Genomic DNA, 27,921 nt, shown 5'->3' with positions numbered 1-27,921 from the left:
ACTGAGGGAAGACCTCCTGCACATCTCCTAACTCCTGCATTCTCCCATTTCCCAGGAAAGCCTCCCCTGGTCCCTCAGCCCATCATTCCCATGGCTAATGCTCCCCCTGTCCTTATGGAACTACTGGGAAAGGACTGTGCAGGCTAAAATCAACACCAGCTTTTTATTTCTGGGGAAAGATGATCTTCAAACACAACCAAATCATTTTTCTGGACCCTTCCATTAAAGGATCACTCCATTCTCCAGAGAACTGGGCTCTCCTGTCCCTTCCCAACAGCAGGAACTGAATCCTAAATCCAGCATCCCCCACAGCTTTCCCCTGGAATGCTACAGGAACCTGCAGGTTTCTCTCCAATCACAGTGCCAAGTTTTGGTTCCTAACACAAAACAGGTTTTCATTCCTCACCCCACACAACATTTTGGAAACCGGAACAGCAAATCTGTGTCACATCCAGCCCCACAAGAGCTAGGTCAGCAGCTTAACAAAAACCAGCAGTGGGGTTGTGTGTGTTAAGCTGGGCTTAAATTCATCCTTGCTTTGGTTTTTGCTATCATTGGTTTTGCCCTTTTGGTTTTGTCTCTCTGAAGTCTGACAGAAATTTATTCTTTGGAATACACAATAAATTCATCCTTCTTGTCTCCTCAAAACAGATCTCTGAAAAGGCAGGTGTAGAAAAATATTTATGAACTAGGAAATTTAAAAAAAAAAAAAAGCTTTGGCTTGCAAATAGGCGTGGGTTTCTTTTCCTGCTTATCCCAGAAAATCCAGACCTGGTTTTCCTCCCACCTGAGGGTTGTAGAGGCAAAGTGACTTCTCCAAGGCTATACAGGCAGGTTGGATCCCCCAAAATCAAAAATGCAGGCTCCTTGGATCAAATTCCTGTCTTTTCTCCCATGGAATCTTAGGAATGAGCTTGGGAAGAGAGGTCAGTCTGAAAGTGCCCCATTTGGAATCTTGTGTTCAACAATAAAATGTGGATGTTTCATTTTAAATACATCATTTTGCCCAATTAACAGAGACACAGGAATTCAGATTCTCTTCTTCTTCCTGCAGTGCTGAGCCTTTCACTACTTGATCCATTCCTTTCAACCACATCCAGGCTGACTCAGCAACACAGATCATTCCCAGGGAAATGGCACATTCCAGCTTTTCCCCCACATAAATACTTCAGCCCCTGGATCAGCTCACTCCCTGCTCTCTTACCCTTGGGGGCTCCAGGTAAAGCCTGAAACAGAACAAGCTGGAGAAATCAGGAGAGGAAAAACGGGGAATGCATCAACACCTGGAAACACTTCAGGAATACTGAATTTGGGGATGATTATGTCACTTTTTCTCCGTGGCCTCCTGCCCTTTGGATGCAGCCATCCGGAACTGTGGGACATAGGGAACAGTGGCTTTAGGCTTGAGGCTGCTGTGGATAAACCCCTTGACATTTGCTGGCATGTGCTGGAGAACCGCCCCCTCCGTGAGCAGATCTGTGGTTTGGAGCTGACACATCCCCCTGGAACTTTCTGTCAGGAAAATGTCCCTTTCTCCCTTTTGCAGGGACGTTATCCCGAGGTAATACAGGCTCCGCTCAGCGCTGCCTGGGAAAGCGTCATCCAAAGGCTCCGAGAATCCCTCTGAGGAAGTCAGGGACAGAGCCCTGCTGGGCTGCCAGCCAGGGGAGCCAGGGAATGCCACCACTGCCCCACTGCCCACCTCCCAAGCACCGCTGGAGAAGGCCCCTAAAACTATGGAATCTTCTGCTAGGAAACAATTATCAAAACAACTCCTTGGGTTCGTTTTCTGTCGGCAAAGGCCACTGCATTGGGAATTACTGATGACAGTGGCATATTTGAGGTCACACTGAGCCGTGGTTTCTCCATCCTGGGAGCTCCTGGAGAAGCTGCTGCCCTGGAAGTGGCTGCTGGAGCACGCGGAGTCACATTCCGACTCCTGGGGGGTTGGAAACATGGAATCAATTCCTAAAAAATCCTGTGGCTCTTCTTTTCCCAAGGCTTTGGTGACACTGATGTCTTCCAGCACGATCTCTGCCTCCAGGAGAAGAGGCTCAAATGACATTGGCTCGGGATGCTTGGCAAAGAGATGCTCCAGAGCTTCAGGCTGGAAGAAAAGAGAGATTTTAAAGCTCATTTATTATGGAACAGCTTTATTTCCCTATCCAGCCTCTGGTTTTATGGATCACAGAACCCAACACCAAAGGTCATTCCCAAGACCCTGGAATTTTGCCACATCAACTTCACACATCGTTTTTAAAGAATTTATAGTTGAAAATCCTCTACAACAAAATTTCCTCAACAGATTTAATCATTGATACATCAGCTAAGTAACTTTCCCTGCTAGGACTGGATTATCCAGGTCAAATCCAGCCTTTCCATAGGAGGTTTGGAGCATTCCCACCTGAGTACCAGCTGCTTGTTTGAACACAGAGAAACACCTTCATTTGGGAGAAATGCAGGATTTACTGCTCCCTAATACATGCACGTGTAAATTATCCACCAGGATGAACTGACAGCAGCACGAGAGCTCCAAGGAAAATTCCCTTGTATTTCCTAATGGATTCCAGACAAAACAGAAGAAACCCAGGTTTTTTGTGCATTAACAAACCATGTTTTACAGCAGGGAAGCTGCCAAAATAATGAGGAAAATGTCAAAATACCTGGAGTAGTGGGAAATTAAAGAGTAAAACTCTTGGGCTCTACTCAGCCCAGACTCGCTGTTGGTGACACATGGGCCCTGAATTTGGGATTGGTCCCACACAAATCCATCACCTTCCCACACCAAAATGAACAGGGAGCTTTTGAACAATGAGAATAACATTTTTCCTCCTGCTGCCCCTGGTTTACCCCTAATGGAGGGGTTTGTATCCCTTCCCTCAGTGCAGCCCCTGCTCCATGGGCACCACAGCAAACGCAGATGAAACCCCTCACAGCCAAGGCCAGGGGTGTTTTGGCAAAGGCCACCATCTGTCACCTCTGCCACATCACTCATGAAGAGCTGGCAGATATTTACCACATCCAATGCATAATCCAGAGGCCTGGGAAATGGGAACCTCTGGATGGAATGAACAGGGCTGGATTTCCACTGGAGATACACAGACAGAGCTGGAACAAGAGCTGGGTGGGGAAAGCAGCGGCCCCAGGGAAACACAAACCTGCTGGAAATTAACTCCTTGTGCCCACGAGCAGTTCTTGGGGTTGGGAACGTCCTCCCAGAACAGCTTCTTCATCCTGAAATGGCAGGGAAATGCTGGAGTTGGCACTGTTCCCATAGGGGCTGCACTGTGCAGGGAAGGAATCTCTGCAATTTTATTTATCCACAGCACTATGGCAATGAAATAATCATTGAGAGATTATCAATGGCCCCAATTTAATCCAAACCATAAAGAAGGGACATTCCAGGTGGCAGTTTGGGAAAATACAAAGGGTACGGTCTGTGCTGAATGAGCCCAACCCACAGGGCCTAAAGGGGCTCCAGGAGAGCTGGAGAGGGACTGGGGACAAGGCATGGAGGGACAGGACACAGGGAATGGCTTCCCAGTGCCAGAGGGCAGGGCTGGATGGGAGATTGGGAAGGAATTGTTCCCTGGCAGGGTGGGCAGGCCCTGGCACAGGGTGCCCAGAGCAGCTGGGGCTGCCCCTGGATCCCTGGCAGTGCCCAAGGCCAGGCTGGACATTGGGGCTGGGAGCAGCCTGGGACAGTGGGAGGTGTCCCTGGGGTGGCACTGGATGGGATTTAAGGTCCCTTCCCACCCAAACCAGTCTGGAACTCTGTGACACCAGTTCAGCAGAGTGGCACCAGTGCAGCTGCACCACCTGGACCTTTGGATAACAAGGAACAAGGTACCTTGGATGTGAAACCAGCAACGTTCCCAGCAGCAACACTGAGGTGGAAAAAACAATTGGCAGAACCACGTGGAGGCTGCCATTATTCCCAGTTTCAAATCCACCTGGAAATAAAGGAGTTCAGCTATTAATGCAGCAAAATAATTTGTCTGTGAGCAAATAGTTTGCAACAGGGAAATAACAAACAGTAGAAACAACAGCTTAGATGGGGAAACAACCTTGAGCAACAGTTTTATTGCACATGGACAGACCTTTCCCTTGGGAATAAATAGACAAAAAGGAATTATTTTAAATAGGAATTTAATCCCTCACTCAGCTCAGCCCACAGAGAGTTTTCAAATTAAAGCTGAAGCCTGTTCACTGTTTGTAGGTACACTACAATGACTTTAATACATTTTTTTTCTGGTGAGACAGAGACTTTTGCATTTAAAGGTCACTTTGACTTCATAAAAGACACGGAAAAAGATCCTGTCAGTCACCTTTGGCAAACTGATCCGTGGCTCTGGCTTTGCCAACTCCTCCAGCAAACACAGGGTACAGGCTGAACTGGTACTTCTCAATCAGGATAAAGTGATCTGGAAAGGGGAGATCAGCCTTTGGAATCCACTGGCATCCAACTTTTAAACAATTCCCTCCACAGAGGCTCTGGTCACACACCCGAGTTCAGATCAGCCCAGAGAGGGCAATAATGCATCCATCTTTTATGGATGCCTACCTCAGTATCCCAAGATTAAAACTATTAATCCAGCATTATTCTGTCATGGAATGAACACCTTATGGAGCTACTGCAATAATGTCTAAGGATAAAGTCAAAATGCAAAGGAAATGCACACATTGATTGGAATAATTAGCTGATGTGTTCAATATTCCAGAACTAATTTTATTGTATTGCCACAAAATGAACTCACTCCAGAGCTTCACTCTCTGTTAAACTGATTATTAATGCAACAGTCAATCCTCTAATGAGCATCAAAATTTGGTTTATTGGTCCTTACAATGAAAGTCATTAGAAACGGGAAGGGGGAACAAGGGCTCAGAGCTCAGAAATTCTACATTTTTCTGTTCCACACCAATTAACATCATGAATTTTATTTCCAAGAACACGCTCACCATAAATAAAATATTTCCTGAGATTTGGAGGAACTCGCAGCCATTTCATCTCCTCCTCTTTGTTGAGGTTCTTCCACTCAATCACAAAGGATGTTATCCCAGGGATGTGGGGGGACAGAGTCCAAACCACAACCACACAGGTGCTGTTCACCAGGTAAGCACTCAGGGATTGCACAGCATCCACTGGGAAAACAGGAAAAACATCTGGGATCCACATCCTACAAACTGCACCACTGCTAAAGCTTCACCACTTTATCACTCTCATGATCTTCTGTATCATAAAGCTACAGCAGCAGAGAGATTTTTCTTTAAGCCACCAAAATTTGGGTTACCCTAAACCAGTCCCAAGCACTAAGATCAAGTTTCTTACAGACATGAAATATCTCAATTCTCACCTGCAGTTTCTTAATTACCCTTAACCAAAAAATTAACAACTCCTGAATTCTCCAGAATAAATTCAGCAGAGTGCAGCCAAATCCAGGAACTGCTGCTTAGGAAGTTGAGCAGGAATTGCTGCTCAAGGAAGTCTGAGGACTCTGTACCCTGGCAGCCCAAAACAAGACCACATTTCATTCTGGAAACAACAAAATATTCCCCAGCAGGAATGTTGGGTGTTCCCAAATCAAAGGAGATGGAAGATCAGTTCTCCAGCAGGATTTTTCTTTGATTAAGTGCTTTATATTTTATTAGAGAAGGGAAGACAGCCCAGAGACAGACAACTCATTTCCCAGCCCAAAAATCATCAGGATTTTCATGATGGGAATTTCAGTTTTCCAACAGCTCTGTTGGTGCTGAATGTATCCCCATAAAAAATTCCTTCTCCTACCAGAGGGAATTTTATCCCAAAGAAAGCTTTCCCCATGAACATCACAAGGATTCCCAGCATTTTCCACATCCCACTTGTTGCTGCTCTTACCTGTGCTCATTTGCTGGGATAGAGTTAAATTAGAATTAACTGCAGAAATTCCAACAGAATTCATGGCTAAAATGGTGATGGTGTGTGTTGGCTCAATCCATGGAAAGGACCAGGTGGTGCCATGATCCACATATTCCTCCCAGGAGGGGTTTCCTGGGATCTGGTGCTTTATGATGTATCTGCTCACGCTGCACAATGAGTGATTCTCCATCAGGGGCTGCAGCAATTAATAAATGGGCATTAATTCCTGAATTCCTTCCCCACTCCCTGATTCCCTGATTGGGAAGCTCCAATTTTAAGGAAACAGGACTCAGTGAAGATATTCTGACTCCTGGCCTTTTAGCCAAGGACTGGAGTCCTTTGAAAGACTTCATCTCCTGTGTCCCACTCTGAGAGCTGACCCTTATTCCCTCTTTTCCCAGCAAAGGGAAATGAAGGACAAGGAAAGCCAAACTTTAGGATTCCCACAGGAATTCCCTGTTTTACACATTTTTCAGCGTTCAAACCCCAGAGCAGCACATGAGCAAACAGGAATCCCAGAATTACCCAGAATTACCACCAGGATTCACCTCTCACCTCGAGGATGAGCCAAGCAAATGTCAGGAACACAGAAAAAGGCAAATCCCAAATTCCTACAAGCACTGACGGCCTGAGTTTGCCTCATGTGCATGTCAGACTCCCCTTCTGGCAATTCCACCTGGATTTAGGATCAAAAGGAAAGCCCCAAATGCAGCTGCTCCCACCTTCCACACGAGTGTAACATTCCTCTGCTTCCTTGCTGGATCCTCAGAAATGATTCTCCAAAATTCAGGGCCATGCAAAGGAGCTGCAAAACAACAATTTGGGAAGGACAGTCACACCTGAGTCTGGAAAATCCCAGCCCTCAGGATGTCCCTGGAAGCACAGACCTCTGATGTCCTGCACGAGGGTTTGGGCTGCTCTGCTCCAGTCACTCCAGAATCCAGATCCATCCAATTCCCTGCACCGCACCTGCACCACGTATTCCACACAAAGCTGTTCAACTTTTATCACAGCTGAGCTGCCTGTGGAGTTTGGGACTTCATAAAGCTGGGAGAGAAGGCAAAAAATTCTGAGTGAGAACAGGAGGATGTTTAGGCAGCTCTTGGAGTCAAAATTCCTGAAAATGAATCCAGTGAGGAAGTGGGGTTATGAGGAATATTCCTTTGCTAGACACTGTGATTTCCTCCATGGATAAATTCCATAAAAAGCAGCTCCACAGTACAGGCCAGCAATGCAATGATCCCTGCTCCCATCCAAATGAAACAGACACTACCTGCCATGGAATCTCTTCCCTGTTCCCTGCATTCCAGCGGATCTGGAAGGTCAGATCCCTGTTGGCAAAGACAGGCTTGGTCCAGCTCACGTTCAGCAGCCCCACATTCCTGGTGAGTTCTGCTCCCACGTTGGAAGGGGGGAGAGGCTTTACTGGAAAATGGAAAGATTGAGAAATGACTGCAGTGTCTGCACTGACACTTCCCATTAAATCAAAGCATGGATTGCTTTTCCTTGTCCCAAGAGTGGCAGGTAACACACGGCCTCTGCTATTCCAAGGAAAGCAGGACTGTGCTGGAAACACAGAATCCATGGGATGTTTCCACAGATTTCACTTTCATTTAAAGCAAAACAGATTATTTTGGTGCTGGCAGCTGGTGCCTGCCCTGGGATAAAGAGCAAAAGACAGAGCCTGGCAAAAAATTTAGAGGTTTAGGTTGGATATTTGGGAAAATTTCTCCATGGAAAGGGTGGTCAGGCATTGGAACAGCTGCCCAGGGCAGTGCTGAGTCCCCATTCCAGGAGGGATTTAAAATCCATATGGATGTGGCACTTGGGGACATGGTCAGTGGTGGCCTTGGCTCCTGGGAATGGTTGAACTCCATGGTCTCCAGGGGCTTTCCAACCTTAGCAATTCCACAATTCCATTATTGTAATGGGGTCAGCCCTGCAGAAAGCAGCAGCTCCTGTAAAGCTGTGCAGTGATTAATGGAAATGGGTTTATTTTATTAATTGGAAATTCCCCCCAAATCCAGCTCCTCCAGAACAGGAATCTCCCAAAGCCCATGACTGTTAAGCAAGCCAAGTTGGAATAACTTATTTTGGATAATCAGATGTGAAAGAAGAGAAAAAAAAACAATTAAAAAAAAATTCATTTTGGATGGTGCTAGAACGGGTTTGTTTTGGTTTGCTACAAAACAGAGCACACTGCATTCAGGATAAATCATTCCATTAGTTGTCACCACATAATAAATGCATTTTATAATTAATTAACTAATTTATTTCATAATTATGTAACTCTAACTTATTTAATGTAGCACCTCTGGGGTCCAGCTGCCTTGTTTGCTCTCACCTATGTTCACATTTGTGCCCAAAAGATGCCCAGTGAATGCTCTGTCACAGAGCAGATAAGAAGAGGTGATTTGCACATTTTGGTGCACCCAAACAGGGCTCCTGCCTCTTGTTTTCATCCAAATAAAAGTGCTCTGTGGGTCACAAAACTTTGCAGCAGCAGGAAAGAGCATGGGCAGTGCCCATGATTTTAAATGGATATATAACAGCGTAAATAATACACTGTACTGGAATAGAAACTTAATTAATTGAAGACAAATTAGTCTGAAAAATTAAATAACCAAAGCCTTAAAAATAAGCTCCATTTTTCAATATAACACTTGCATTTTCTGCAGAGGGAGTAACAGGCAAGAGCGGATGTTTCATTTACAATCTGCTCCTGTGCCAAGCTAAATGTATGGAAATAACATTTAATCCAATTTGCTTTTTAAGGTAATATCAAAACTCTCATGTTTTTATTTAAAGCCTGTGGAAAAGTACTCTCCCTACACCAGGGAAAATCCAGGGGCACAAGGGAAGAGAGATTCATGGATCTCGACCTACCCACATCTGCTGGAATGACACAAGTTGGGGAGGATTCCAGTGTTCCCAGGAAGTGCTCAAACTCTATCCACATGGTATATCCAGACAAAAGGAAAATAGGCTGGAATGTGCACTCGTAGGAATGATTCCTCTGCAAATGGCATTCCTTCACCTCTGAGTTTGGAGATGGGCTTGGAAAGTCAGAGCAATAAATTTGGCTCCTTAAAAGAGGGGAAAAAACCACATTCAGTTGCTACATTGCAAGTGTAAGTCTGGAGGGAATTAAAAGAACTGGTGGCACTGGAAGCAGCCTGGGATTTTGAGGATTATTTGGATCTTGAAGCTGAATCTGCACGGAATGGATAATTAACACTCCCGTGTCACTGCTCAAAGCTTTGGCTCTGGAAAAAGCAGGACATGAAGGCTCTTCCCACTGCAAAAAGTTTTAGTTTGACAAAAAGCAACAGGTACAGCAGCTCCAAATCCTCATCAATTGTGGCATTTTAGGTATTGGCAATAAACACAGCATGGCAAATCTGCCAAGAATTGACTCCAGTCGGGAATGACTCCCAAAATCCCAACTGGCAACCAGAGGGAAGCTGCCACGCAGACCAGTCAGACCCAGAGAGGTCTCCAGGAGATGGAAATCCCATAAAAACATCAACTCTGGATTAAAAATCCCATGTCCAGTTATCACAGCTGGCAACAGAAGAGAGGAGCCCTGGATTCTGGATGAAATGGAACTGGATACGTTCTTGGAGTGGGAAGTTTTCAGATTTCTCCTCAGACTTGTGAGGAGAGGGCCAGAGAGGGCGTGTGTTGCTCAGCTGAACCACCAGAGTTACTCTTGGTTGAAGTCTCCTCTTGCTGTCCCCAGGATTAAAGCAGTGCCTGGTGCTTTGGAGGTTGGGATTGGCATTCCCTGCTCCTGCAGGATGATCCCACAGGAGCTGTTTCTCTTGGCAGCACCGACTGCAGAGGAAGACGTAGTAACAACCCAAGCAAAACAAAACCCCAGCAGCCAAAGCATCACACACAGCACAGCAGCGCTGCACTCCAGCTCCAAAATGGAACAGCAGCAGGAATTTGATTGCATTTTCATCTTTCAGGTCTTGCTCTGAACAAATAACCACAGAAATAAGAACAAAAAGAAGGATTGGCAGCATCTGGGAAGGATTTGCAGGCAGTGTGAATGTCACTGTTTGATCGAGCAGGAACACTAACAAATCTACACATTATCACCTCCTACTAGAAAATTACATTTTTAGCTAAACCTGAACAGTGAAGAAGTGGGAATACAAGCCATGATGAGCAGCATGGGGTTTATTCCCAGCTCCCTGCCCAGCAGTGCACTCTTTATATCCATATTTGTGAAGGCAGTTTAAGCAAAAGCTACCTCGGCACTCAGCCAGGCATTAATCCTGCCCCAAAAGCCTCCACTTGAACTTTCCAGCATTCCAGTTATTCCTTTAGTCCACAAAACCCTGAGAAATATTCACCTGGGCACCAGCATAATTCAAATCTCCAGTCCACCTCCACCAGAGAAGACAGGCTGACTTCCCAAAGGATTAGGCCCTCAGAGCTGATGGAAGCTGTTTGCCAAAATTTCTGCATCTCCAGCCCAGCAGTACAATTATGGATTTCTGTCTCAGGAAGGGTTGTCTGTCTGTCTGTCTGTCTGAGTGGTTCTAGGAAGCTCTCAAGCTCAATATATCAGGGGTGGAATGGGATGAGCTTTGAGGTCCCTCCCAACCCAAACCAGTCTGGGATTCTGGGAATTGCTGCAGTCAAAGCTGCTGCCTCACAAAGCAATATTCCCTTTGTGAGCTAAGGTTTGATTCTCTAAGCAAGATTTTTTTCCATCTTGGAATGAATTTATTTCATCCTCTATTTTTATCTGTCTGTACATAAGAAAAAAAGTACAGAATTACAGAAAAATCAAAGACTGAGTGGAGACCTCAGGAGGTCTCAAGTCCTATCTCAGACTCAGAGCAGGGTTAAATTCAAATCTCATGGAGCTGCCCAGGGTCCCATCCAGCTGGGATCTGAGAGTCTCCAAGAACAGGGATTCCACAGCTCCCCCAGGCCAGACATTCCCACTGGGAATGGGCTTTTCCCTTATTTCCTTACAACTTGGAGATAAGAGCAACTGGAATAATTTTTGTAACTGCTGCAAGCAAACTGCTTGAAGAGAACTGCCTCCCAAACAGTTTGCAAAATGCTGAAAAACCTTATAAATATGATGTTACATACTCAGGTATCTCTGGTTCTCTGCCTGCACACAGAATAAATCCTCCTTAAAGAATCTGTTCATTTTATAAGTACATTTATCCAGAATTCTTTGATGCAGTAATATTTTGAGGAATGCTTTCCAAGCATAAAAAGAGAATTAAAATCCATCCATACCTGTAATATCTTAACTGCAAACTCCCCAGGAGCAAGGTGGTTGGGTTTGCAGACCATCTGCAAGTCATTTTAGTTAAGTATCCATCAGTTTCACAGGAGATATTAAAATCCATGTCTAATTAAAAGACATTAAAAGCTTAATTAATGAGACACAATGGTTGCTACAAAAAAAAACCCCAAAGGCAATAAATGGAGTTTCAATGGAAATATTCCATCCTCACTAGGAAAATGCCCCAAAAGGAGAATGGAAAATCCTCTGGAATCTTACCTACTACATATAATTCAGCGTATCTATGGTGACATTCCCTACTTTGGTGACAACAGTACAAAGCGTTATAGAAGAAACTTCCTCTAGGTTTGGTTGCTTTCAAGTTGAAAAGAGTAACTTTGCTTACACGATTGTTCACAAGAGAATATTGGCTGGCTGGGATTTCTTCTGCTAAATTCAGCCACCAAACCACCTCCTGGGCCTCTACAGGCTTGCTTTTGTTTTTATAGATGCACAGAAATGAAATGTTGGAGCCAGCACTGGTCAGGGTCTTGGGAGGGAAGTACAGGACTTGAGCTGCACAAAAAGGGGGGAAAAGGGGAAGGAATCCATTGAGATTTGAAACTGAAGCAAAAAACATAGAGCATTTGTCAATAAATTATTATTATTATTATTATTATTATTATTATTATTATTATTATTATTATTATTATTATTATTCTAGTTGTATTTCTAGCTTTCCTACTTCTTAATCCCTGTGAACAACTACAGGTGCAGAAATGAGCCTTGGACTGTCTCCCTCCACAACTGAAGTTTCTAAACTCTGATTAAAATAATCTTCAATATCCCCAGGCTACACAAAAGGAAAAAAAAGGTGAAAAAGATCCATTGAGACTCAAAATTGAACCAAAAAAACCATAAACACATTTGTCAATAGAAAAATATTATTATTATTGTTATCACCATCCAGTTTTATTTCTAACTCTCCTACTTCTTAATCACTATGAACAAGAGCAGAAATGAGCCTTGTACTGTCTCCCTCCACACCTGAAGTTTCTAAACTCTGATTCAAATAATCTTTAATATCCCCAGGCAAATCTTGAATTAAATGAGCAGAAAATCACTGGAGGGTGCAGTGCAAGCAACACACAGCAGCACAAGGGGAACATAATAAAATTAATCAATCTTTTCAGGAGTTGCTGTTCCTCCTCCTAAAGTCAGCAGGAGATTAAAGTCTCAAAACCTGGTTTTACACTGCAATTAACACCAAACTGTAGCAGTGGTGCAATCCAGGCTTAAAGACACTGAATTTTCCAAGGATTTAAAGATGTGTGAACTCAGCCCCCATCACTCAGGGATTCAGGGAAGCTACAGGTGGAGCTGGAACGGAGCTGTTTGCAAAGATCACCCCAAAGCCAGCCTGAAAATCCTTTAAAGGTGAGGTTTGCTTCCCATACTGAGGAACCAGGCAGAGATTTTTAGGATTTCCCCCAAATTTCCCTTTCTCAGGCAGTAAAACAGATTTAGGATCTGTTGTTGAAGGTTTTATTAGGAAAAAAACTCTTTTTCCAAGATTTAGTTCTTTCCTTGGAACTTGGTTTAAGCCCACAACACAAAAAGTTTAACACAGAGCACAGGTGCCCATGTAAAGGCCCAGGAAAAGCACAGAGTTCAGAGAATTCCTGTGACAGCACAGACCAAAATATTCCCAGGTGGGGAATATTTAAGTAGAGCGTGGAAAAATACAAAATAATCAGAAAGTCAGTTTTGCACAGGGCTCAGCATTACGAACCAAGCTGGACTATACAAAAAGTACATTTCATTTTGCTCTGGGCCTTTAGTTCAGCTACAAAACCAAAACCAGAGGTGAGAGAAAGCATTAGGAGAAAAATCTTGAATTGAGGAGAGGTTCAGTGCTGCCAACTGAAATTGGAAATGGAAAAGCTCTGAGGCAAAGAGCTGTTTCTGGGTCTGAACAGGGGCTGGTGAGGGAGTAACAGCCACAGAGGTGTGTCCTCCAGAACCCCTAACTCCTGCCTGGCACAGGGGAGGAGCTGAGCCTCAGGCAAAGCCAGCCAGGGAGGCCAGAAGGGGAAAAGCTCCCACAGGACTTTTCATCCCAACTCATGTTCTCCAATACCAAATCCACTAAACAAACTGGGAAATCAGTTTTATTCCAAAAGCCTGCAGGTGTCCTACCTCCCAAAGTGAGGTTGTAGGGTGTGCTCCAGTCACTCCAGAACCCTGGACCACGGAGATTCCTGCTCCTCACTTGCACTGAGGATGGAGAGTCAAGTAGGGCACTGTCTATGGCCACTGAGGTTTCCAGAGCAACCTGAAGCATCTGTTGGATTATCAAAATCCATTATTGTTGTAAAATGAAACAGGAAAAGAGACAGAGGGAAGCAAAACAAATAATCTATAAAGTCAGAATTCTCCTCATGCCTTCTCTTTAAGCTCAGCGCTGAGTAAATTGATTTACTCCTTAGGAGACAGGAGATAATGTCCTTATATTCTACACAAGGATTTTCTAGGTTTTTAGGTAGCAAGTTGGATTAAAAAGCCTTCTCCTTTAAATTTACTGTCAATCTGAGAGTGGTAGAAGTTGCATAACTGTGGAAAACAAGTTGTATCATTATGGATTGCTAATTAACAGCTGCTTGTTATTCCAGAGCCACTTGCGTGGTAGAACAGAAAAGAACCCTATTTATACAAAACTTATAAATATTAAACGTAGATGTTTTAGAGAACATACAGAATGCTGAAAGAAAATGGGTTTAGACTTCACAGAATCCAGGATTTCATCCAAGGAGAAAAATGGGAGTTTGTTTGTAAGACCCAGGAGGAAATGGGGCTTCTCTCAGTGTTTACAGATGTCCAGTCCAGCTTCCCAGCTTTTCCAGCTCAGGAAAAAGCAGCGTGCTAAGCCCAGCTCCACCAGAGCAGCCATACTCTCAACCCAAGGGCAAGGAGGGTGGTGGGAACCCCGGGATTTGGGAGAGCCCCCCACCCTGGAAAGGCGAGCACGCGGCGCTGCCTCACCTGGCACTCCCCGTGTCCCGGGGGAGCAGAGATCCTCACTTGGTGCTGCAGAGGGAATGGCAGCAGCACGGGGCTGGACCAGCAGAGCTTCACCTGGCCCCTCTCAGCCAGCTCCAGCTGCAGGTTCACAGGGGCCTCAGGCTTCACTGCACACAAATTCATTGGCAATTTAGCCCCAGCTTCACCCAGGACTGCTGGGTTTTACTGAGTCACAACTCTCCCTCAGAACTGAACTCAGTTCTCTTAAACTCCGTTCTCAAGAGCTGCTCTGCTGTGTGGCAGTGATGTGTAATACCCCTGCAAAAGTCACCCAGGCACTGGTACAGTTACCAAGAAATGCTGTTTGGCCTCCCACTTCCCTTAAATCTGCAGGAATTTCTTCCCTCAGGCCACAACTCTTCCCTGGTTTACCTGCCTTGCTGAAAAGAGGGAAAGGGGAAGTGAGAGATGGGAGTGCTGAGAAAATCAATTTGCTCCTTAAAATGGCCTCAGATTGCACACAAGGATTTTCTAAATATTCCCATCCTTTCACAGGGACTATGGCTCTGAAAGGACGTCTCCAGGAGAGCTGCATTAGGACAAAGTAAAAATGGGGAGTTTGGATAGTCCCATCAGGATGAAGGGAACTCCAGAGTGGGGAATGGATGGGCAATCCTTAGGATTACATTCCTTGGACAATCACAAGGAATCAAGGCCCTACTTTTACCTGTTACTGAGACCTTGGCTGGCCTTGTCCTCATTCGCAGCCAAGTTTCTCCCATGGAAGAGTAAAATCCCGCTCCAAACCACTGCAGGGTGAACACCACGTGCAAAAGCTGAAGGGAAAACATCCCCAAAAATCTTGGGCAGTGGGCAAATGTTCCCTTCAAATTCCATCTGCACTGGTGTCCAGCTCTCCAAGTGGTATTACTGGAATCTCACTCAGTTATACCAAAAGTCTCTTATTATTTTCACTGTAAATCCACCACACTAAGTCAGACTTTATTTAATTTCTACTTCTAGACCATCTCAAAGCAATTAACTTAATGAAGGCCAGCAGGGAGTGATTGGGGAGGAGGCAAACAAAGTCAGTGGCTTTTCCATCACAATTCCCTGATTCAGATCCCACTTCCTGAACACAGATAATGATGGTTGTGATGCCACCTGCTCCACTATAAGCAAATAAAATCCACATGACATAAGCATTCAGAGTTTTACATTCAAAATAGTTTTAATTGAGCTAAATCTTGGCAGAACATATATGAATATTATGCATTTCTAAAACATACTTCCCTAAGCAGAGCGAACTCATTATGTCATTTTTAAATACTGGCAGACTCCAGCCTGAATTTTTAATTTCTTCCTGTAGCATCATCTCAAACCAGCAGGATGAAAAATGCCACCTCTCATCTTCCAAACAAGCCCACCCAGAGACTTTTAACTGGTTCTGTCTGCAGAGCCCATCAGTTAGGAGGAAGTTCATAAAATTCCCAAGTTTTTAAGTTAATAAGATGTTCATAAAACTTTAATTTTTTTTGCCTGCAGCTGACAGCTCCCACCTTTATGAAATCTGCCCAAATCTGCAATAACTGGGCATGTTGGATAGCAACACATATCAAATTCATCATGTCAGGAGAGTTTGAGCTTGATCAAACACAGAGGAATGTTTCCCAGCTTGGAAAACGCTGGGGTTGCATGGGTGAGGAAGAAAACATCAGGATCAGAGAGCTGCTCAGGAAAATGGGTGGGAGCATTTGCTGAGCAACTTTTGGAACAGCTTTTTAAACTTAATTTAAGTCCTCAGCAACATGGCCAGAAAAGCTCCACCACTGGCCCAGTCCTGGGCACAGAGAGGTCCTGATTAGAACGGAAAAAATTAGAACTAACCAATTTATTGACTGCCTGGGCCCCGCTCAGTGTGGTTTGCACTGGAGCCCAGACAGGGATTAGGGAGCTTTTCCTGTCCTGTCTGTGCCCCCTTTCCCAGGAGAGCCATGCTGCTGCTGTTTTCCATGGACACAGGGGAAAGGCTGCTTACCTATGTCCGTGGGCTGCAGTGACATCGGAGGGGACCCCAGGGCTGTGCCAGCAGCCACCATCTCCAGCCACATGAGGTAGGTGTGGTTGAGGCTCGGGGAGGCCACCGGGCACTCCCAGGTGTCCTGCTCCCTGCAGTCACACCGAGCCACCCTCACTGTCCCCTGCAGAGAGCTCGTGGATGCAGCTCCCTGGGACAGCTCTGATCTACAGGGGGACAAAGCAAACCAGGGAACAAAACAATGAAATGTTTTCTTCTCTATCTCAGTAGGCTTGTCCATCTGGATATGGTTTATTGATCAAAAAATAAAACCAATTAAGGTAAAAAAGTAGTAATTGTAACCTATTGCTTTAACTTTGCTGCTTCTGCCTTTTTAAATGGTTTCCAATTAATGAACACAATTCCCTTCAAGTATTCCCAGATCTTTTTTAGGCACACAATGTTGTTTTACCTTCCCATGGCAGCTCCCTGCCATCCCAAAAGAGATGAATTTCTACTTCCCATTCCTGAGGCACTGAAATAATATCAAAACAATTTGATGTTCCTTCCAGCTCCTGCTACAGCTAATCTTTACAGGGAATATTATAATCATGGAATGGGTTGGGATGGGAGAGACCTTAAATCTCATCCCATTCCAATCCCCTGCCAGGGACAGGGACACCTTCCACTGTCCCAGGCTGCTCCAAGCTCCATCCTTGGACACTGCCAGGGATCCAGGGGCAGCCCCAGCTTCTCTGGGCACCCTGTGCCAGGATCTCCCCCCTCTCACAGGGAACAATTCCTTCTCAATCTCCCATCTAAATCTTTGGAACCAGCAGTTCCCAGAGGATTCTTCATTCCCACCTCTACTCTTCAGGCTCTTCCAGAGACCCACACTGATGGAGCTCTGCAGGTATCCAGTGACAAAGGCCTCCCTAAGGCTGGGAATTCAATAGTGCAAATAATTTGTGGCCAAATTTCTCACAGCAGCAAAGCCAAGACAAATCCTGACAGTTCAATCACCTCGGATTCTTTCCTGCTTTTGACTTTTTCATCCTCACCCAAAAAAAAAAAAAAAAAAAAGCTCCTGTTTTGAATTGTTCTGAAGTGATTTTGGAGTTATTTCTGTCCAGTAAGGGTTTTGTTTTACTAATTCAGAGAAAGAAATGGAAATTCATAGAATCAGAGCCTTTTTCTGGTTCATTTTTCAAACGGTTTAATAGCTGGCATGACTTACTGGAACACTCAGATTCAGGGAGGGCAGAGATCTCTGCACTGGAGGAGAGGGAAGGACAAGATTTGGTGCTTTATTTTTGGGGTTTAGTCCATTTGTTATCTGGTCCATTTATCTGAGTGCAGAGCACAGGGAACTGGGCATGATTCACCAATCCCATTTCCATATCCTGCCCCACTTAGAGAGGAAAAGGTCAAAAACGGAGGATTTATGGAGGATGGGAAGAGCTCATGCAAAGCACAGGCTGGGACTGCAGGGAAACCACTCCTGGATCATCCCAGCACCACTCCCCTCATCCCTCACTGAGCTTTGTGCATCCACCTTGGGGTTGGGATACCCTGAGGCTGGAAAATCATGGAATTTCAGCAGCACTGCCCTCCCAGCTCTGTGCTCTGCAGGAACAACCCCAAGCAGGTCTGTTTCAGGGTATGGTTTACGTTTATTAATGCTCCAGACAGTCAATCCTGACATTCCTAAAATTATTCTCTCCAGGACTCCCAGACTTTGGGACACAGGAATTATGCTGATGGTATCTGGCAGACACAGAGCTTTTCAGTTACTTGGAATCATTTTGTTTTTCTACATGTGGCTCCACTGGTTTTTCCTGAATTTCCTTTCAAAGACTTCGCAGAATTTTCTTTGAAGCTTCCCTGCCTTCTCCTGTTGCTCACAAGATTTTATTGGTCTCCAAAAGCCACAATCAGTCCATAAAACATGTATTTTTTCTTCAAACCATGTCTTTGATCTGATCTAACTGGAAAGTGGTTACCACCACCCCAGCCCCTCATCATTCCTAATATTTCAATTTTTAACCATCAAAATGAGATTGTCTGCACCAAAAAAAAAACAGTGTAAAGGGAGAAAAGTGCTAAAGAGCTCCTCTTCTGACTTATCAGCCCTCACAAGCTGAGGAGGTCAGTGGCTCCTCCACTCCAAACCCTGTCACAGAGAGCTCTTTTAGCCAACACCTTGGAAAACCTCGGAGAAAAAAACATTTAGGAAGTCCTAAATGTTTTATATTTATATTCAACCCTCTTCAGAAGGTGATGCTTCTCCTGCTAAATGCATCTGTGGCCCCATGGTGAACTTGGAGACTCTTTCAATTAGATGCTGCAAAATGTCCTGACTGGATTTCAATCCTGTTCTTGCAATTGAAAAGAAAAAGTAAAACTTATTTTAGGAAGAATTACATGAATTTCTACACTTGCTCTCATTTCAGGGAAGGTCCATCCCAACCAGGTGGTTCTGAAATAGGGTCACCATTGGAACCCTGCTGTCACTGTTCCTGTCATTATTCCTTTTCAAGCACTGCCTCTATTAGGAATGGATGGAGCAAAGCTGTCTGGGGGTTCCAGGACTTTCCATAAACATTTTCCAGTGGTTTTGATAGATGGTAGCTCCAGAAAAATACTTATTTGAAGAAGCTGCCCCATTAAACTGCAGCAGATCTGAGGGCTGCTGAGCTCATAAATCTCTAATGAAAGGTTGATTTTCTCTGGCTGAAGAGGCCCAATGTACAACTGCTGCACTTGAGGCAAATTGCATGATTTTTCCTTAAAAAGCATGGAAATTTAGTCCCAGAACTGAAGAAGAGCCTCACAGGTACTTCAAGTAAGTCAAAATACGAGTGCAGCCTCATGAGCTCAAAGGGCAAATGATAACCAGTGCTCAAAATTAAACTGGGAGCACTCACCAAGGTTCCAGCTCCTGGAATTAACCATGGGCTTTACAGCACTCCTGGAATCACACAGCTGGGAAGATGTTTGGTAGACAATTAACCCAACTTGCCAAACGAAGCTTTGGAATAACCTTTTCTCCCCCCAAGCCCCATCATCTCCCTTACTTAAGCCTCTCACACAGCCCTGCCATGGGCAGAACAAAACATTCCCATCCCTGGTACCATTTCCAAGCAGGAAAACTGTGGATGTGGTAAATAAGAGGTTACTTCTCTAATGCTGAAAAAAACAAAAGCTGTGAGAGACCCAAGGTTTTGTGTTGTAGGTTCCTCTGTATCATTATTTTTGTGCATTGCCCTGTATGTGAGAATCCTGGCTGGATCTCCAGACTCCCAGGGAGAAACACATGCCAGGAATGCATATTTTTAAAACTGGGAATGTTTTCAAGGTATTTTGGCTCGGGAATAAAATGTTAAGGTATCAGAGAGCCAACGGGGAAAGCTGTCACCTTCCCAAAGTCTGAAATGCTTGTGCCTACTCTTCCCCCAGAACACAGGGACCCTAAAAGAAAATAGCAATGTGGGATCTGGGGAGGGAAATGAGTTCTCCAAGGTTTTGCTTTGTTTCTCATCTTTGCAGCAAAGAGGAATCAAACAGAGACTCTGGTGAGTCCATGGGGCCTGCTCTCCTAAATTGCATGGCACTTACTGAATTCCCTTCCTAACACAAAGAACCTCTTCATCCCAGCTGGGGCTCCAATCTGCTGGCATCCCAAAAAAATTCAATATAGAGATTACTGCACTGGGACCACTGGCAAAGCTTTTCCTATTGCAGCTGAGCCTGGATGGAGCAGAGCAAAGCCAGAGCTGCTTCCCCCACAAACACCCATGGAATGGTATTTCGGGAATCAAAGTCATGAGGAACAGTGGAAATGGGAACCCACTTCACCAAAATAGGATTAAAATATTATGTCATATTTAAACAAGCATATTTATTCCTGGATAATACACTTGGTTTCTACCCTGACTACAGGGATGATTTGTGCCAAATGGGATCTGGCTGGTTAGGAAGTCCTCCCCTATAAATTCAGCTAATTCAACTATTTCAGCTTCTCCTGTTTGCCAAGGAAATGAAGTCTGGGTGTTTATACCAACCCTTCAAATCTATCAAAAAATCAGAAATCAATTCAGAAGAAACAGAGTGGCTTCATGCAATCAAACAGATCTTTTGATAAGCAATGTACACAAGACCTGCCCACCCCACAGCCAGGATGATTCCATCTCTCAGCATTCCAGGGAATATTCACCACAGTGACAATGAGATGAGAGCAGCATTTGCCATTGTACTACACTGAAGTACCACACTTACTTCAAGAGAAACAATATTATGGTCAAAAGCAAATAAAAAGCAGACCCAAGACTTTAAAATTAAGAAATTCTAACAACAAAGATACTTTAAGAAGTCAATGCTGATTTCATGAAAACATTTTAAGAACCATTGGAAGGACAGAGAAGGGGGACTCTCCATTCCAACCTTTTTCATTCAAAAAACCACAAACTTTCCATATTGTCCAGGATTACTTTTAGACAGGACAAAGTAAAATCTGCAAAGCTAAAGCTCCCACCGTGCTGGAAGCTGAAATGCTGCTGCTTTAGAAAATGCTTTCAGATTTCCAGGCAAATTTAACAGAGCCTTACTTACCCAGAGTATAGAAGATTAACCTTCAGGTCATGTCTCAGGTCCAGCTTCAAAAGCTGCAGGTTACAAACTAACAGGTCCAGCTTGCCTCTAATCCTACATTCCACATTCCAGCTCCAATCTGGGCAAAAGAAAGGGATTACACATTTCTGAGCTGTATTAAAACAAAATAAAACAACTGGATAGAACTCACTCACAAAGAGAGGACAAGGAACAGATACTGATGAAGGTGAGGCTGCAGCACAAATGGGAAAATATTTATGAATAATCCGAGTTGGGCACCTTAAACACTTCCAAGGCTGGCAATCCATGTGGTCCTGCACTGTCATGATTAAAGAAGGAATATTTTTTACCTGGATTTAGGGACAAGGCTGCAGGGTGAAGAAAAATGAAGCTGATGGTGGTCGTTGTGTCCTGGGAAGTGGCACAGCCTCAGTGTGGCTGTACTGGGGATGTGTGAAATGAAATTCTATCTACTGAGGTCAATGAGATTCCTGGCAGCAGAATGCCAGCTCCGTGTTCCTCAGACAGGAGGAGGGAAAAAACCTCGGGAAAAAAGATCCTAATCCATGTACAGATATTTACTGCATATTTATTATTTAAAGCATCATAATTCATGTAGAAATTATGCCATTTGCTCTCCATCTCTCCTGCCTTCTGATGGAGTTTAAAGCCCATATCCACCAAAAATATTTAAAATATTCCTCACAGTGTCTAAACTCCTTTGAAGATCAGGGTTTATGTCCTCTTATGCAGTGCTCTATATTTTAATTACAATTCCCCTGGAAAGACAGCCAACTTTTTCTTCCCCTTTTGAAACTCTGCTGTACAATTCCCTCCATCTTCCACTACATTCTGAGGAAGGATTTTACCACATTGAAGAAGGATTTTACCACGCTGAGGAAGGATTTTACCACTCTGCGTTGCCTGCCCGAGACAGAAGTGAATCCCCATTAATCCAACCCACCCCTCTCCTCCCAAACAACAAAAAAACCTAAATATTTTTTGAAGAATTAACTTCTTGTGCCCTTGAGTGCTAAACCCACCTATTTGCTGAGGAGCAGAGATATTTATTTCTGAAGGAATAAACTTCCTTGCCTGCATGCTTGCTCTGTACAAAGAACAGCCAATGTTGCTGGCACTCCAAAGGCAACACAGAAAACTTTCTTCATTCATTGAAGGCTTGGTTTTGGGTGCTCCAAGTTCTCTCCTCAGACCAGACCAGCTCCCAGCTGAGAAAGGGCTCAGAAAGGTCTCATTCAGCTGCACACAGGGCAGTGTGAAGTTCCTGGGAGGAACTGGATGGACCATGCAATGGGCAGCTGCCATCTGAAGGAAGTCTGCAAATATAAAGGGAAAGCATTGGAAATGACAGAGAAAGTTCATATTATCAAACAGTACAAAGGGAGTGGCTGATGTCATAGAGAAATGCATACATTAGGTAAAAATCAGGTGGTTTCCATGGGTTGGTCCCTGAGGTAAAGACAAAATTAATAAAAACATCCCCTCTAGCTAAAGACAAAATTACTAAAAACATCCCCTCTGACTGGTGTCACAGCTGACAGATTCCAGCCTTTTACCCCAACCTCACTACACCCAAACTTCTGTTTTCTCAATCTCTTGAAATAGGTCAAGGCCAAGATTGCAGGTGAAGCATCTCTTTGGGATAAATTGCCTTTTATTAACCAAAAATCCTGAACTGAGGTGAATCCTAAACTGGGTATGAGCCTCATCTTCCCATGCAGTGCTGGAACAGATTCCCTCCAGCTCTTTTAAAACAGCTCAATTTCAATAAAAAAATAATCCTGTTTTAAATATAAAACACAGTCCCATTGTAACTCTTAAATAAAAAAGGACAATATCACTGTGGGTGCAACTGCACAACCCCAGGGCATTATCTGGGAAATGAGAGGCAGGAAAATGATCGTTTCTCCCATCAGACTTGGATCCTTCCAAATAAAACCACTCTGAGCACATTTGTTGATAAGTCATAGCTTGACCTGTGCTCACAATGGCTCAGAGAAGGACGAGCAGGAAACAACTTCCTGTAAAACACTCTGTGAGTTCAAAGACTAAAGCTCTACTTGCAGCAAGGCACGGGGTCATTTGTGCACTTCGCATTCAGCTCCTTGCTCAGGAAGGGCAGAAATTTTAAACAGTTCATTAAATAGAAATTAACTGATGCCCTATGCCTTGCAATAGCCAAAATGAGATACACCAGAATATTTCTAGCACTGTTTGATTAATAGCACAGAGCATGAGCTAAATAATACCAAATATGTGCCAAGAGCTTTAAAAAAGCTGTTAAACCCAGGAGATGCAGTGTGTTATTCTGCAGAGCGTTTTGCTTTCTCTCCACACGGATTTTGTGCTGCCAGACTCCTGCGGGGCTCTGCTCTTCCCTCCTCTCCCACGAAACAGAGTTTGTGCCTCTGTGAATCCCGGCTTCATTAGGCCTCCTGCAGGAGGCAGTGGAGCAAACAGACTCTCAGGCCATAATCCACGATTAAAAAAGGGACAAACAAGTGCCATGGAGCAGGACAGAGAAGCAACACTGTCCCCAGCTCCTCTCTTTTTCTCAGAGACTTCCCCCTCATGTATCACAGATCATCTCCAGGGATTAATTAAATCTTATAAAGTCAAAAATGTGCTCAGCTCCTTTCTTTAGAAATGGACAAAATAAAGTTAAAATGACCCAGAGGAAGCCATGACTTGTAGTTCTGTCCCCAGAGCAGCAGTGTGGCTGGGCTAACAGGGCCATCAGATGGTGACAAACTGCTCTGAATCCCAGGAAACCTCCCTGGAGCATCCAGGTTTTCCAATTAAAGCTACTCAATCTGTTTAGATCACAAAGGGTATTTAAAAGAATGTCAACAATGCAATATTTGATACTGAGTGGATAAAAGTATACAGATAGCAAGATAAAAAGGTGTATATCAATATTTGATATTGAGTGGATTAAAGTGTACAGATAGCAAGATAAAAAGGTGTATATGTATATAAAAAGGTGCCTAAATCTAATGATTTCTTCATCTTTTTCATTTATATTTTGTAAAGATGACACAAATTTTCAAAGTAACTTCACTGGATTACAGAGTCTGCTTTCTCCCTACGCATCATCATCAGAAGTATTTAAATAATTCTTATTAGAATAAAAAAAAGAAAAAAGAAAGGCAAATACCAGCTGTCCCTGCACAGCAGATGCCAATATTGTCTGAGGCATTTCCCAATCAGGAAAGCAGTTTATTAATCCAGCACTTGGAGTGAGCTGCGCACCCTTTGGCAGCCCTGTGCCCATGGAAGCAGGAATGGCAGCATCCCCCAGGAGCAGAGCTCAAACCTGGCTGCACTGAGCTAAAAAACTGCACTTCTGGTGGAAATAGTGTTTTTCCTTACAATTTAGGGCAACAAAACAAGTTCCCCACAAATTTCTAGTTCAGTCTAGGGCATTTGTTTGGATGTGCCTGGACTCACCACATACTTTTTACTGATGTTTCCTGATCTGAAAAGTTATCCCAAACTGGTTTCTGGGATATTTTTTAGTGACTTACCCATCAGCACAAACATGGTTGGGATGATTTGCCCACACATCTTGTTTTGTAGAGCTGACCTGAAAAACACACACAGAAAATTAATGGAAAGCTTGTAATGATCAGTCTCTTATTTCATTTCAGTGCACCTCAGTTCATCTGAGGCTCACACCTTTGTAAGCAGAATCATGGAATCCCAGAATGGTTTGGGATGTGAAGGGAACCTAAAGATCATCTAATTCCAACACCCTGGGACAGGGAGAGACACTTCTCTCTAGAGCAGGAAAGGAAGAACAGGCCGGAAAGGAAGAAAAAAACCAGAATTTTCCAAGTGCAGCACACTCAAAATCACTCACCCATTTCAACAGTGAAGACTTCACTAAACTTGACAGCAACATTTCATTATTGTTCTTTCATTTCAGACACTTTTTTTCTTTTTTTATTTTCATCCAATAGTTACATAAATTCTGTTAAAATCTAAATATATTTTTATACTTAAAGCTTCACAGAGGAGAGTTTGGCTGCTGTTGTAGTCAAGCAGAACTGAGTGCTGAGTAAAATCCACAGCTCAAGTCAGACAGCAAATGCCAGGGCAAGAAATTCGAGTTAGGGAGCCCCTCCAAAGTGTTCCATTCCTTAAATATTTCTGAGGACAGTTTCCTTGAGAACATCCATGGAGCCAAAAGAGGCAGTGCCAAGGTTATGTAATGCACTGGCCTTGCACTTTGGGGCTGCATGTCCTGTAAAATAAATATACTTATATATTCAGTATCTACCTGAAGCAGCAGCCAGCTGCCCAGTGAAGTTACAATTTCCAGATCCTTGTCTCCCCCTGCTCTCCCACAAATTCAGCTGGAGCAGAATTTCTCCAGCACTGTGCTCTGCAGGATGAATCAGTCCCATCCACTTTTCTCCCCATCCACCAGGTGCTTTTAAAGCTCCATTTTCAGCAACTGAAGAGGGAATCTCAGCTTCTCCCAGCCCCTATTTCAGAGGACAATTTGGCTCTCAGCACAGCTGGTAGGTGGCCCACCTTACCTGCTCCTCTTCCATTAGTTTATTCCTAACAGGAGAGCCATGAGGGCCAGAGGAATTATGGAGCTATCAGGTCTGTCATTTCCCAAAGATACAGGCAGGAATTATTTCCAAGAGCCTATAATTGAAGTTACTTAGATTTTCCCTGATTTCTGACTGAAGTAAAAGAAAAAACTTTTTTAAAGGGTTTATTTGACATAAATGTATATTATTCACACTATAAGGGGTTTAATGACAAACTGACAAACAGCCCATATTCCTCTTTTATAGGTGCAACAAAAAATTCCCTGTCCATACTTCAATCACTTCTCAGCAGGAAACTGGCAGAGATCACTTCCAAGAAAACTGGACACCCATTTCCAAAACATATAAAGTTATCCATAGGTCCTGGGTGTTGGAGTTTCTCCCATGAAATACCCATTTACACCGACAAGAAAACAACCAGAGAGCCCCAGAACCCCATACAGAAGGAAAATTATAATGATATGCAGTTTAGTGAAGAAAAAGGCTTTTTAATTTCCTGATGGAAGTGAAAAAAATTAAGGGAGAATTTCTGCATGGAAAGGGTGGTCAGGCCTTGGCAGGGGCTGCCCAGGGAGGTTTGGAGTGCCCATCCCTGGAGGTGTCCCAGGAAGGGCTGGAGGTGGCACTCAGGGCTCTGGGCTGGGGACAAGGTTGCACTCGATGGTCTTGGAGGGCTTTTCCAACCTTAATGATTCTGGGATTTTCCTATAAAAAATGACCATAAAGAGCAATCGGATGTTCTGATGTCAGCCCTAATTTAACAATATTTGGAGCAGAAGGCAGAACCACATTTCAGCCCAGCTTGGAATCTCCCCTGTCACATCGACCTAGGCTGGTTTTAACAGAGGTGTTTTTCCAATCCGGGCTCCAACAACATTCCTGAACAACACCAGTGCTGTACATGACCAAAAAGCCCTGTAAGCTGCATGATCCTAGAATTAGCCCCTTTTCTGTTCAAAGTTCAGCCTTCCTTGTGTAAACTTTACAGGAGAATTGGGTAAAAAAGAGATATGTACAGATAAATCCCAGGGCAGGATAAATGCACTGCTGGAGCAGACAGGATTCCCCAAAATCTTTTCCAGTGAGAACAGTGAACTTGGCAGAATTCCTTACTCCAGTGTAAGAAAGAATACAAGTTTTACAAGAACATTTACAGGGAATGGGAAGTTCAATAAGGAGAATTATTAAAACTTGTAAGCTCTGTCCTGGAGAGAATAAATTAACACAGCCAGGACAAATTGGTTTATTTGTGGCTGGGGAAGTGTCCATACACAAGGAAGGAATTGAGGTCCTTTTTAACAAACATACCTTGAATTTTTCTGAAACCACTGATTTTGCTGCTGCTGTGTACAAGAAATTTTCTGATTTCTTACGTAAATGCTATATTCCATACCAACAGAATCACAGAATAGCTCAGCAAGTAGAGTTGGGGTTAAAACCAAAACACGGCAGATATGACAGGCAAGGAGGAGAGCAACGAAATAAAATCATTTTTATTTACAGGTCAGGTGAGAAATCATAAAATCCCCTGGTTTATCAGCATGGAAAACATGTTCAGCACAACCTGAAATGAGCAGGGCCCACAAACACCTGCACTGGGCATGGAAAACCAGAGAAACCATCCCTGACTTTTGCAAGCACTGCACTACAGCTGGTTTTAAATATTAAAAATCTCTAGAAAGCATAGAAATATTTTAGTAATAATGTCTATGCACAGCATCTTCTGACCTGTTCTTTAAGGGCTTTCCAGTCCTGTTGGTTTGGCCAAGACCTTCCCGAGGATGGAATTTCATTGCATATGTTTGCCATTGAGTATATTAGCAATCATTCTTAATAAAGAGTTCTGAATAAGTGGTACACACAAAACAGAAACAGAATAATTTTGCTTTCTAATATTAAAGCTTTCATAAAGGCAACCCAAGTTGGGCAGAAGCACAGCTACAAATCCAGCTCTAAAGCTGCTGGTGGAGCCTCTTCCCCAAGACTCGACAGCAAAACGTCTCAAACTCTTCAGAGTTTCTCCAGATCGTGGAATTTCTCTTGTTTCTCTTGTCTCACTCCTCATTCACGCTGTGGATCTGTCTTTCCTTACGTGCAGAGCTCCTGGGATTCCTTGGCACTTAAAGGTTATATCCACGTTACAGGCACGCTTAGAAGTTAAGGGCTCTCAGTGTGTTCATTATAAACTAAATTTATAAATGCTGTACCACTCCCTAACTTTCCAAAGTGCTCTTCTATCACAGCTCCCGCAGCATCAGGGACTCACAGCGCACATTCGCTGAGATTTATTTTTCTTTTCCTTCAGACACGAATCTCAGGGAATGTAAGGAGGGAAAGGGCTGACTGGGGTACACTAAAATCGCCTGGATCTGCGAGGGGATGTGGAGCCGGCTGCGGGCTGTGCTTAGGGGGGACGTTTCAGGAAATTAGAGGGGAAAAAAGCAGGGAAAAAAAGTAAATTCACCGACCTGCTTCTCGTTGCTCTCGGGGTCCCGACTTGAAGTGACGGCGGCTTGAAGTGACGCTGCCA

The 27,921-nt window shown here is 43.9% G+C and overlaps 1 protein-coding gene across 2 annotated transcripts; it reads right to left on the bottom strand.

Annotated features, from left to right (window-relative positions):
- Positions 1–161: 161 nt before the first annotated feature.
- Positions 162–27,921, bottom strand: LEPR (leptin receptor). Of its 2 annotated transcripts, XM_069022676.1 has the most exons (19): positions 27,860–27,921; positions 24,354–24,412; positions 21,849–22,142; positions 20,806–20,923; positions 16,216–16,421; positions 14,199–14,344; positions 13,356–13,500; positions 11,436–11,732; positions 11,168–11,282; positions 8,783–8,982; positions 7,170–7,321; positions 6,784–6,943; positions 6,619–6,701; positions 5,876–6,092; positions 4,960–5,142; positions 4,329–4,424; positions 3,851–3,953; positions 3,159–3,234; positions 162–2,107 (listed from the first exon to the last, which is right to left on the bottom strand). In XM_069022676.1, the coding sequence occupies exons 2-19, from the start codon at positions 24,391–24,393 to the stop codon at positions 1,325–1,327; spliced, it is 3,414 nt and encodes a 1,137-aa protein (XP_068878777.1). In that variant the 5' UTR covers positions 24,394–24,412; positions 27,860–27,921; the 3' UTR covers positions 162–1,324. The 2 variants fall into 2 exon arrangements, with proteins under 2 accessions (XP_068878777.1, XP_068878778.1); XM_069022677.1 differs by lacking the exons at positions 16,216–16,421; positions 20,806–20,923; positions 21,849–22,142; positions 24,354–24,412; positions 27,860–27,921 and adding an exon at positions 14,905–14,968.

Source organism: Aphelocoma coerulescens, chromosome 8 (genome assembly GCF_041296385.1).
Source record: "Aphelocoma coerulescens isolate FSJ_1873_10779 chromosome 8, UR_Acoe_1.0, whole genome shotgun sequence".
In the NCBI taxonomy this organism is placed as follows: domain Eukaryota; kingdom Metazoa; phylum Chordata; class Aves; order Passeriformes; family Corvidae; genus Aphelocoma; species Aphelocoma coerulescens.
This window is presented reverse-complemented; position numbering and strand designations above follow the sequence as displayed.

What these genes read in the sequence shown, in the direction of transcription:
- LEPR (XM_069022676.1), bottom strand. Translation starts at nt 24,393, where the DNA reads ATGTGTGGGCAAATCATCCCAACCATGTTTGTGCTGATGG. An exon ending in ACTGCAGCCCACGGACATAG is followed by an intron (nt 14,345 to 16,215) that starts GTAAGCAGCCTT and finishes ATTTGTGTGCAG; the next exon opens with TGAAGCCTGAGGCCCCTGTG. An exon ending in CGGGACACGGGGAGTGCCAG is followed by an intron (nt 13,501 to 14,198) that starts GTGAGGCAGCGC and finishes ATAATCCAACAG; the next exon opens with ATGCTTCAGGTTGCTCTGGA.